Source organism: Somniosus microcephalus, chromosome 33 (assembly GCF_052327205.1).
Source record: "Somniosus microcephalus isolate GS21.2 chromosome 33, FLI_Smic_1.0, whole genome shotgun sequence".
Taxonomy (NCBI): Eukaryota; Metazoa; Chordata; class Chondrichthyes; order Squaliformes; family Somniosidae; genus Somniosus; species Somniosus microcephalus.
In genome coordinates this window covers 32,166,104-32,177,663 of record NC_141019.1, presented here as the reverse complement: position 1 = coordinate 32,177,663, position 11,560 = coordinate 32,166,104, and the positions used below count along the sequence as shown (strand labels likewise).

Here is an 11,560-nt window from a genome sequence, read left to right as displayed (position 1 = left end):
GTAGGGGCGCCGGGTTACTGATCGTGGCTAAGGCAGACGTAGGGGCGCTGGGTTACTGGTAGTGGCTAAGGCAGACGTAGGGGCACAACCATTGACTTCAGTCAACACCACTGAATGGCACAGTGGTGGGGGAGGCAGTGAGTCAGGGTTCTTGACTCCAGTTACTCCTGCTCCTGGGTGAGGATAGGATCCGGCTTCAGTGCAATGTCACCTATAGTTGAATAGCCTACTGACTATCTCCGTCTAGGCTCGTGTGTCAAACACGGTCACTTTGGTGACGTGCCAGAGAGCTAATTCTTTCACTCTGTCTCAGCTAAGAGTCGACCTGCCTTCAGGAGAGGAGGGGAGAAAACGGTATTTTTTTTTTTTGAAGTGCATGCATGCTCTATTATTTGGGATTTGTATGGGAGCCTTTAATAACTAATTTAGTAACAGCTTCAGGATAGCTCCGCTCACTGTAGTGTGTGTGCTATGTATCCTGTATCTCCACACAGGAATCTGCACAAACTACCCCTGGGATCTGCACTTCTAAAAACTGCAGATCAAAACAACCACACAGCAAACTTCTGTACCACACCCTATTTGAACAGTCCAAATAATTTGGTTTAAAAGCAGCATTATTCATAACTGCAATTAGATCGGTGTTGGTGAGGTTTGGCAGTGGATTGGTTATATGTAAAGTACTGATCAGAATGTAAAAGTAATCAGGGAAACTACTTGGATCAGAAGCAGTAATGGGATTGAATGGGAAGGGTTTAGGGAATCTGTCCTATGGGGGTGAAGGGGTTCGGGAGGTTTGGGTTCTGTATAGTGGATGGGGTATAACATTGAACTCTATGCTGTACCCAATTATAGGCTTATCAGCTGAATGGCTCAGTGGGTAAAAGCACCATCATCTGTGCTACCGAGCCCTGTGAATCGGGAATCTCCCAGGTTTGATCTCTGCTCTGTGCTGAGTCAGTTGATTTCAGCCGGGTTGGCAGTAAAAGGGTCTTGCACTTCGCCTCAGCACCCTGGGTTAGGGAGGGGGAAAATCCACCTGGGTTCCTGCTGCTGATCGACATCCAGTGACCCCTGCTGTACAAGTGGAACCTGAGGTAAGACAGGGTTTGGACGAGTTTATTATTGAACTCCCCTTCCTGTCCCGTCATCCATGGCCTCCACACAGATTTCTCCCAGACCGAAAGGCAGGCACCAGCTCGCAGCCGACTGCCCTGTGGCATCCCACCAGGGGGTGTGTGTGTGAAACCTGCTTTTCTAAGTTGGGTACTTTTGGAGTTTGAGACACGAGAGCCGAGAGCTTGAAGCGCTCCACACTTCCTCCTTGGAGCGCTGGTTTTAATTCTTGTGTTCAAGACCTTGTTGGGAAAAGGTTTACAATAGGAGGATTGGGAGCATGCTGCCGTAAAGCTGCCCCCTTTCCTCGCAGCCACTGGCCATGTGCCCCCATGGGCATTGGGTGTCCACATCAAAGTAAATGTTGGTGGCCACACGGAGTGCTGCCAGGCTATTTAATGCTGTGCTCCACCCGGTCCTCACTTGATGTCCAGGCACACTTGCCCTTTCCAGTGGAGGTGACTCGATGGCAACCAGAAGCAGGAACTCCAGCTCCTTTAACATTTCCCTTTTTTTCCCCTCTTTCCTCGGGAACCAGGTGATGACACACTTCACTCTTCTGGAGGGGGGTCTCTCCAATGCTCACTGCTGGTTTCATTCCCCTCGCCCACTAATCATCCAGCTTCCCATCTCGTCTCCTGATGGGCGGGAGGATGGGGGGGTCCTCTGACTGGAGTTCAGTTCCACAGATGCCTGCATCCCAGTATCCATTTCTGAATGTGGAAAGCCTAGACTGTGAGCACAGGCAGGGTATTCGAGTGCAGGGGCATCACATCCGAGTCTGCTTTTGTTCTTGCCCAACGTCCACACGTCTCCTTTCCAGTAGGGGGACCACTGGACAACAATCGGGGACGGGGAACCCTGGCTGTTTTGTGTTGGTTTTTTTTTTCCTCTCCATCTCCGTCAGGCTGTGAAGCCAATTGTGGCAGCTGAGTGCAACCTGGGGCCTGTCTGGTCAGGCCCCAGTACCACATTGTGCAATGCATTTGTCTACTGAGCCACGGCGACTAGGGGCTGCATTTTTTGCAAGAGTGACCTAATTTTGCGCTCGGAACAAAGTCTCCTGTGTTCCCTTCAGGATTATTACAGGAAGAGAATCAAAAACAACGTACATTTTATAGAAACATAGAAGATAGGAGCAGGAGTCGGCCATTCGGCCCCTCGAGCCTGCTCTGCCATTCAATGCGATCATGGCTGATCATCCAAATTCAGTACCCTGTCCCTGCTTTCTCCCCATACCCCTTGATCACTTTAGCCCTAAGAAATATATCCAACTCCTTCTTGAATATTTTTAATGAATTGGCCTCCACTGCCTTCTGTGGCAGAGAATTCCACAGGTTCACCACTCTCTCTGGGTGAAGAAATTCCTCCTCATCTCTGTCCTAAATGGCTTACCCCTTATCCTTAGACTGTGACCCCTGGTTCTGGACTCCCCGACCATCGGGAACATCCTTCCTGCATCTAGTCTGTCCAGTCCTGTCAGAATTTTATAAGTTGATTTCTCTGACTGCCACTTTTGTTTTTCCTCCTTCCTATCTTTTGCTTTTATCCTTGTTTCCCTTTCCTCTGTCTCCCTGCTCAGGTTCCCAACCCCCTGCCATTTTAGTTTAAACCCTCCCCCAGAGCACTAGCAAACACTCCCCCCTAGGACATCGGTCCCGGCCCTGCCCAGGTGCAAACCGTCCGGTTTGTACTGGTCCCACCTCCCCCAGAACAGGTTCCAATGTTTCAGGAATTTGAATCCCTCCCCCTTGCACCATTCCTCTAGCCATGTATTCAACTGAAATATCCTTCTATTTCTACTCTGACTAGCACGTGGCACTGTTAGCAATCCTGAGATTACTACCTTTTGAGGTCCTATTTTTTAATTTGCCTCCTAACTCCCTATATTCAGCTTTTAGGACCTCATCCCGTGTTTTTTTTTTTACCTATATCGTTGGTACCTATATGCACCACGACAACTGGCTGTTCACCCTCCCCTTCCAAAATGTTCTGCAGCCGCTCTGAGACATCCTTGACCCTTGCACCAGGGAGGCAACACACCATCCTGGAGTCTCGTTTGCAGCCGCAGAAACGCCTATCTATTCCCCTTACAATAGAATCCCCTATTACTATAGCTCTACCCCTCTTTTTCTCCCGTCCTGTGCAGCAGAGCCACCCCTGGTGCCAGGAAGTTGGCTGCTGCTGCCTTCCTCTGATGAGCCATCCCCCTCAACAATATTCAAAGTGGTATATCTGCTTGAGAGGGGGATGTCCACAGGGGACTCCTGCACTACCTGCCTGTGCCTACTACTCTGTGTTGGTCACCCCTTTTCTGCCTGTCCAACCTTTGCCTGCAGTGTGACCAACTGCTTAAACGTGATATCCACGACGTCCTCAGCATCGCGAATGGTCCAGTATGTATCCAATCGCAGCTCCAGCACCGCAATGTGGTCTGCCAGTAGCTGCAGCTGGACACACTTCCTGCACACATGGTTGTCAGGGACACAGGAAGTGTCCGAGTTCCCACATAGTGCAGGAGGAGCATACCATGGGGCCGGGCTCGCCTGCCATGACTTACCCTTTAATTAATTGAAATTAAATCAAATCAATCCCACCAATTACACTACAGTTAAATGATATATTTAAGGGCCTCGTCTCCTGCAGGTCCGCTGCCGCTCTGACTTTAACGTAGGAAAACGTCCCAAGGCGCGTCACTGGCGCGTTGTCAGACAAATCGACACCGAGCAAAAGAAGGAGATATTAGGGCTGTTTAGTCAGAGGTAGGTTTTAAGGAATGTCTTAAAGGAGGAGAGGGAGGTGGAGAAGTTTAGGGAGGGAATTCCAGAGCTTGGGGCCGAGGCAGCAGAAGGCACGGCCACCAATGGTGGGACGAAGGGATTGCGGGGTGCAGGAGGCCAAAGTTGGAGGAACGCAGAGTTCTCAGAGGGTTGTAGGGCTGGAGGAGAGAACTGAGATGGGGTGCGATTTGAAAACCAAATGAGAACTTTAAATTTAAACATTTTCTGAATCGTTGTGTTGGGGGTGGGGGGGAAGCGTGGGCTGGAGTTGTAGGCATTACAGAAGGGCTAGGAACTATATCACCAAAAGGTGGGGTGACTAGCCAGGGAGAAGCCTCTTAACTCAGCAACTCTTCAATCCCAGTCACTGCTAGGGATTGAGGTTGGCCCTAATCGAGGCCCATCTGAAGCCTGGTGATGAATTCTTGTCAATGTGGGAGCTATGGGCCCTCCTCCCTTGGCAAACAAGCCTTAATCCAAAGTCAACCCTGGAATAATATTTGACGTGTAAATGATCCTGGCACAGGCGTTCTGGCATAAACACTTCCCCAAGGAGCCAAAAACCATCAGCCCAAGTTTTCACCGATGAGCCTGGCCAGCACAAACACTGTTACAGTCATCTGGGACTCTGCCAGCCTGTTCTGTTGCCTGGCAACATAGGTGCCAGGGATGAGCAAAATCATTTGGATGACTGATTCTTTGACAGTCTGATTCTGGAACATGAATAGACTGACTGCAGTAAACTGGATTGATGGCCACCATTTTGAAAACCTCTGGTTCTGAAAACCATTTCAAAATGGAGACAAGCCAAGCCTGGATTATGTGAGCACAGTGGGCCTTATTCAAAGCTGCAGTTTATGCAAATTTCTAAAAGGGGGGCCTCAATAATTTCCTGTTTATTTTTGGGTGTTTAGTGTTGACTGTCAACAGTTGTCAGCTTTCATGATTGAAATATAAAGTTGAATCCACACCAGAGACGTTTACATTTCCTCAAGTTGCCCAAATGTTGGTTGGTTTGGAGTGTAGATGAGTGGGGACGCTTTCAGCACCTGGCACTCCTCGGTGTACATTTTGAAGTCCTCCATGATTCCTTGATGGCTCAGTGGGTGAACGCACGGTATGGTGCAGCACAGAAGCATACAGACTGGGAAGATCTCTGATTTGATCCTCAGCTGTGCTGACGCTTGCTGTTGGACAGGCCTGCTACAACTGCCCCAGCCTCCCTGGGCTAATGAGGGAAAGCACAGCTAAGGGCCTCTGCTCCTGATTTGCCATCTACTGAACCCTGCCTGAAAGTGCAATGTGTACACACATTCCTGCATAGATGTCAAATGGGGACAGGATCAGGCCCAGCTGTGTTGGCCTGGAAATGCTCAGTCGACACTCTCACAGGAAGACTAGTCACCTGGGCAAGGTGCCAGAAGGCTGCTGAGATCTGCAGTAAAGATCCTCTAATTCAAAGCTAACATTTGGAAGCCATTTTGTTGGCAGGCTCCTCTGTCCCTGCCGATTGAATGTCAACTTTGATCTAATGTGCTGAGGGTGACACACTATGAAAATGGGCACAAAGTGACCCTGTAACACCTAGGCACCAACTTGGACGGGCATAGCCAGGGAACAACAGCTCTCCCTTGGTAATTTGTGGAAGCTTGCTGTGCACATATTGGCTGCTGTGTTTCCTACATTACAACAGTGACTACACTTCAAAAAGTATTTCATTGGCTGTAAAGCGCTTTGGGACGTCCTGAGGTTGTGAAAGGGACAATCCAACCAGGGGTCTTGCTCCTGATAGCTATCCAGTCACCCTTGGTGGAAGTGTGTTTGGGGAGGACTGGATTGGGCGTGGCTGCGATGCTCTCATGGCTGACTAGCCTGCCGACACTCGCTGGGCTCACACATTCTTCAGAATGGGCACTTGGGTGAGGTACCAGGGAGCAGCTGGTATCTGTGGGCCCTACCTCCGCAAACCAATTGCTTCAGGAGAGGAGGAAAAATTGGAAGAGAAAAATATCGAGCACCTCTGGCCTTTGTAGTAGGCTTATTCCAATTCTAACTTGGCAGCAACTAACGACCCACCAATCAATGGGGGAAAGGGAGGGGCAGCAGGATGGACAGGGTTGTCGGGCACATTCCGCAGGGAGATTTTTTTTTTTTCTTTTTTTAAAACACTCCAATCATTGGGATCTGGCACCTGGAGCGATCGAGTTCCAAAAATCTTCAGACTCCTGGATTTATGATACTCGTCTTTTTATGCTGCTTTTTCTTAAGGTGAGATGTGTATGCTAGGAAATAAAACACTGACACCAGAGTTGGCATCAAATACTCCGTCAGGTACAGCACGGGTTAGATACAGAGTAAAGCTCCCTCTACACTGTCCCCCATCAAACACTCCCAGGGCAGGTACAGCACGGGGTTAGATAGTGTAAAGCTCCCTCTACACTGTCCCATCAAACACTCCCAGGGCAGGTACAGCACGGGTTAGATACAGAGTAAAGCTCCCTCTACACTGTCCCATCAAACACTCCCAGGGCAGGTACAGCACGGGTTAGATACAGATTAAAGCTCCCTCTACACTGTCCCATCAAACACTCCCAGGGCAGGTACAGCACGGGTTAGATACAGAGTAAAGCTCCCTCTACACTGTCCCCATCAAACACTCCCAGGGCAGGTACAGCACGGGGTTAGATAGTGTAAAGCTCCCTCTACACTGTCCCATCAAACACTCCCAGGGCAGGTACAGCACGGGTTAGATACAGAGTAAAGCTCCCTCTACACTGTCCCATCAAACACTCCCAGGGCAGGTACAGCACAGGGTTAGATACAGAGTAAAGCTCCCTCTACACTGTCCCATCAAACACTCCCAGGGCAGGTACAGCACAGGTTAGATACAGAGTAAAGCTCCCTCTACACTGTCCCATCAAACACTCCCAGGGCAGGTACAGCACGGGTTAGATACAGATTAAAGCTCCCTCTACACTGTCCCATCAAACACTCCCAGGGCAGGTACAGCACGGGTTAGATACAGATTAAAGCTCCCTCTACACTGTCCCATCAAACACTCCCAGGGCAGGTACAGCACGGGTTAGATACAGATTAAAGCTCCCTCTACACTGTCCCATCAAACACTCCCAGGGCAGGTACAGCACAGGGTTAGATACAGAGTAAAGCTCCCTTTTTTAATTTTTACTGATGAATAAGTATATGAAATAAAAGGGTTATTGCTATCCCCATACTGGAGTAAAGTGCTCTGCAGTCGATCGTTCTTCTGATACTGTCTAGATTCACAGATGAAAAATGGGCACTTGGCTCAGATGCCAGAGGAACCTCTCCTAGAAAACAACTGTGAATGCCCCCCCCTGATTAGTTGGAGTCTGGAGGAGGTTCAGCCTCAACAAAAAGAGCCCCATTTAGAAGTGTAACTTCACTGGAGGTTAATAACTGGGTTTGATGGCAATGTCTTTCCATGGAATCTCTGGATTGCTTCGAGTGTATTTACGTGGTGAAGAAAATTGTCTCGGTGCACAAAACCTGGATGAAATGTATGTGGAACTCTGTTATTGGAAGCAGCTGCAATTCATTGTGGCTGCAGATCTGTGCATAAACAGCCCTGGGATTCACGCCTGGGCCTGCAGCACTCCCTGGTGGAGCCTGGTGTTATAGCAACTGATTACCAAGACCTTTGCAGCCAATTTAATGTGAGTGGCACATAGTGATATGTAGATACTATAGAACTGTGAGCATTCGTCTATTTAAATGGAGGGTGGAAGAGAGAAGAAGCATTACAAGGAGTTACTATGGGATGGGTGTACTCTCTCGGGTTAAAGATGCTATGTAAATGCAAGCTGTTGTCTTAATACAGCAAAAATCTTCACCGGAAACAAAAAAACTTAAGACCAAGCAGTGGTGGGGAAGGGTTGGGGCAGTTGAGCAAAGGAGAGGTCAAGCGTGTAGGTTTTCAGGAGACTTTAAGACCTGGGCGGCCATTGATTTGGGAGTTAGATGTTGTCTTCTAATGTTCCAAGTGTATATTGAAAGAAAGGTCTTGCATTTTAGCGCCTTTCGCAACCTCGGGACGTCCCAAAGCACTTTACACAGGAACAGGAGGAGGCCATTCAGCCCCTCAAGCCTGTTCCGCCATTCAATGAGATCATGGCTGATCTACGACCTAACTCCATCTACCTGCTTTTGTCCCATATCCCTTAATACCCTTTGGTAAACAGAAATCTATCAATCTGATTTAAAATTAACAATTGACCCCCCAGCATCAATTGTCGTTTGCGGAAGAGAGTTCCAAACTTCTACCACCCTTTGTGTAGAAGTGTTTCCTAACTTCACTCCTGAAGGGTCTGGCTCTAATTTTTAGACTATGGCCCCTAGTCCTAGACTCCCCAACCAGCAGAAATAGTTTCTCTCTATCTACCCTATCTGTTCCCCTTAATATCCTGAAAACTTCGATCAGATCATACCGTCTAAATTCCAGGGAATACAACCCCAGCTTGTGTAATCTCTCGTAACTTAACCCTTGGAGTCCGAGTATCACTCTGGTAAACCTACGCTGCACTCCCTCCAAGGCCAATATATCCTTCCTAAGGTGCGGTGCCCAGAACTGCTCCCAGTGCTCCAGGTGTGGTCTAACCAGGGCTTTGTACAGCTGCAGCATAGCTTCTACAGCCAACGAAGTACTTTTTTGAGTGGAGTTACTATATTGTAATGTAGGAAACAGGGTAGACAATTTGTGCACAGCAAGCTCCCACAAGCAGCTGTGAGATGATGACCAGATAATGTTTTTAGGTGTTGACATCCTGAGGTCATGAAAGGAGCTATATAAATGCTTTTTTTCAGTCTTCCTAAATGAGTTGTATGCTGGTTATGTGTAGGTTCTGCTCGCAACCTGTTTGCGACCAAGTCTCGTGGCAGGAATATCTTCAGCTCACTCTTCTGCTGCTTCCCCGCTCGGAATGGCAGCCAGTTTCCAGAAGGTTCCGAGCACCCAGTCCCATCAGAGGAAAGTAGCACTGTTTTCAAGGCAAGTACACCTGCTCCTTCTGGTCTCTTGTCCCTGTGTCTCTTTTTCTCTTTCCCACCCCGCTGCCAGTTTCCTTCCCTCCTCCTCTCCTGAAGGTGCTGACTCTGGCTTTGTGGACACTGGTACCTCACCCAAGTGGCAAGCTATTCTACCACAGGAGGGAAGGGAGACATTCGAGCTGAGCCTGATCCTGTCCTGCCCCAGCAGAGATTGGCTAACTTTACACAGACTGGGATTGAGCCTGGGACCTTCTAGATCCAGACCCATAGAGGTTCACAGCACGAAAGGAGGCCATTCAGCCCATCGGTTCTGTCCCAGCACTTTGCTTAAGCAATCCAGAACTAATCCCACTGCCCCACTCTTCCCCTTAGCCCTGAATCAATCCCAAACTAATCCCACTGCTCCACTCTCTCTCCCTTAGCCCTGATCAATCCCAAACTAATCCCATAGCCCTGTATCAATCCCAAACGAATCCACTGCCTTGCTCTCTCCCCATCACCTTGTATCTTCCTCTCCTTGGAAATATTTATCCAATTTTCCCTTTAAAGGTACAATGGTCTTTGCCTCAACCACTCCGTGACAAAGCATTCCATGCTCCAACAGCCCTCTGTGTAAAGACATTTCTCCTAGCCTCTCTCCCCACTTCCTTAGTGACCATTTTAAATTGATGACCTCTCACCATTGACTCCCCACCAAGAGGAAATCGGCTTCCTTGTATCGCCCTATCAAAAGCCTTTGTAATTTTAAAAACCTCCTTTTGGCCTTCTCTGCTCCAGTGGGAACAATCAGTGCTTTGGCCAGGACACTGGGGAGAACTCCCCTGCTCTTTGAATAGTGCTGTGGGATCTTTTATATTCACTTAAGCGGGCAGACGGGGCCTTGGTTTAATGTCTTCCCCCAAAAGACAGCACCTCTGACAGTGCAGCACTCACTTGGCACTGCCCCTCTGACAGCGGCGCTGCCTGTCCGACAGTGCGGCGCTCCCTCAGTTCTGCACTGGGAGTGTCGGCACTAGTTATGTGCTCAAGTCTCGAGTGGGGCTTGAACCCATGACCTTCTGATTCCGAGGCGCGAGTGCTGCCCACTGAGCCACAGTTGACGGCATCACCAGGCATTCCTGAGTAGAATCCATACTTCAAATCAGACAACTCGTCCATTTTACTGTATTGTCTTTACATTTGAAATTGACTTGAGCTTTTTTTTATCTTTCTTTCCCCCAAACAGTCTAACCTGCCGCAAGTTCTCCAGTGCCAGTACTCCCGGGTATGTGTCTCGCTGCTGCACTAAGTGGAGCCTTTCTGCTATCTGTATATCTTCACTGATCTGATGCAGAGTCCCCCAGCATTCTGAATGCTGAAATGTAGGAGGCTTTAATTCTGCTGTACTGTGTACCACCCACCTCTTGAAGAATTATGAAACTTTCAGTGCCGGACCGTGAGTGAGCACGCCCAATCGATGTTGCATTGTGGGTAGCCTGATGCCAGCAATTTCTTTCTAGTGAGAATTTTTGGGAGCTTGCCAAAGTCCTCTGTCCCTCAAACACTGCACTAAAACAGACAAACCCGAGGCCCATAGGTGACTGGACTGGGCCATGTTCCATTTATCTCCGAGCTTCAGAAACCCAAATCCCAGCTACACTTTTAGAAGGGGGGCCCTTTTTAACTAAGTGCCCTTGCCATAATTTCATGGCCACCTTGGTTTTCATGGCTGGATGCTTGTTTTATTCCTTCCAGTTTCATATGAGAAATGAAGGACAAGAAAAGACCCACTGGTCCATCCAGACTGTCCCATATGTTGTGATGCCCTGTGCATCATGATGCATACACTCCCACCTGTAATCTATGTAATGTCATCTCTAGGAAGAGACTAAGAACCCAGGCCAATTGCGGGGGGGGGGGGGGGAGAATCAGTAAAATTCCTCTCTGACTCCCTTAGGCGATTGAAATGAGTCCAGGGAGACCACCTCATTCTCTGTGTTCCTGGTTTATGGACGCCAGGAGCCCTCTGAGATCTTGTCCAAGTGACCACTCTTGGGGTGTGAGCCTAGACTATGGGAGGCATCGAAGGCAGGCTCGATCCTGCATTCACCCAACATCTACACACCATCCGTGGTCACTGGGACAGTAATCGGGAGTAGGAACATCAGCTGGCTCCTGTGTTTTCCACCCAGCCCCTTTTTTATCTGATCTCTCAAACTCTGTGTGCAGATCAGGGACTGACCCTGGGACATTCTGGTCTGTATAGCTCAGGGTGGTGATCTTGCGTACTGAGTCATTAGGGGAGCTTAGGAGTGGAATCTTGTGTTGTTCACAAACCCGTTTAAGCACAATCTAGGGCTTGAGGTGGAGGTTTTGTCAGAATAAAGGACCCATTAGGATGGCTGTTTCTTGCGTGTCGGCACACCCTGTCAAGAGGTGACTTTAGCTGGACGTTTTTAAAAGACCTGAATTCTGTGTTGATGTAAATGTGTGAGGTACTGTGAAAGATTTTGTGCGTGTTCTGCTTGTATTTTGCTCTGAACCTGGCTGCTTGCTTGACCACTTATTAGGCGTCCACAAAGTTTGCCTGAAAGACATCCTCTATAGGCTGTTAAGGTTAAATCAATGCTGTACTATCCTTCACTTAAATACAGTGGTTG

General features: G+C 48.7%; 1 protein-coding gene across 3 annotated transcripts in view; it reads left to right on the top strand.

Moving 5' to 3' along the window:
- Positions 1-11,560, top strand: part of LOC147097107 (carboxy-terminal domain RNA polymerase II polypeptide A small phosphatase 2-like) — a 38,057-nt gene that overhangs the window by 16,881 nt on the left and 9,616 nt on the right. For 2 of the 3 annotated variants that reach the window (XM_085972950.1, XM_085972948.1), the window contains exons 2-3: positions 8,774-8,922; positions 10,147-10,185. In XM_085972950.1, coding sequence (XP_085829076.1) covers positions 8,774-8,922; positions 10,147-10,185 — 188 coding nt within the window. The remainder of the gene's footprint in view (positions 1-8,773; positions 8,923-10,146; positions 10,186-11,560) is intronic. The other variant, XM_085972949.1, reaches the window with a different exon arrangement.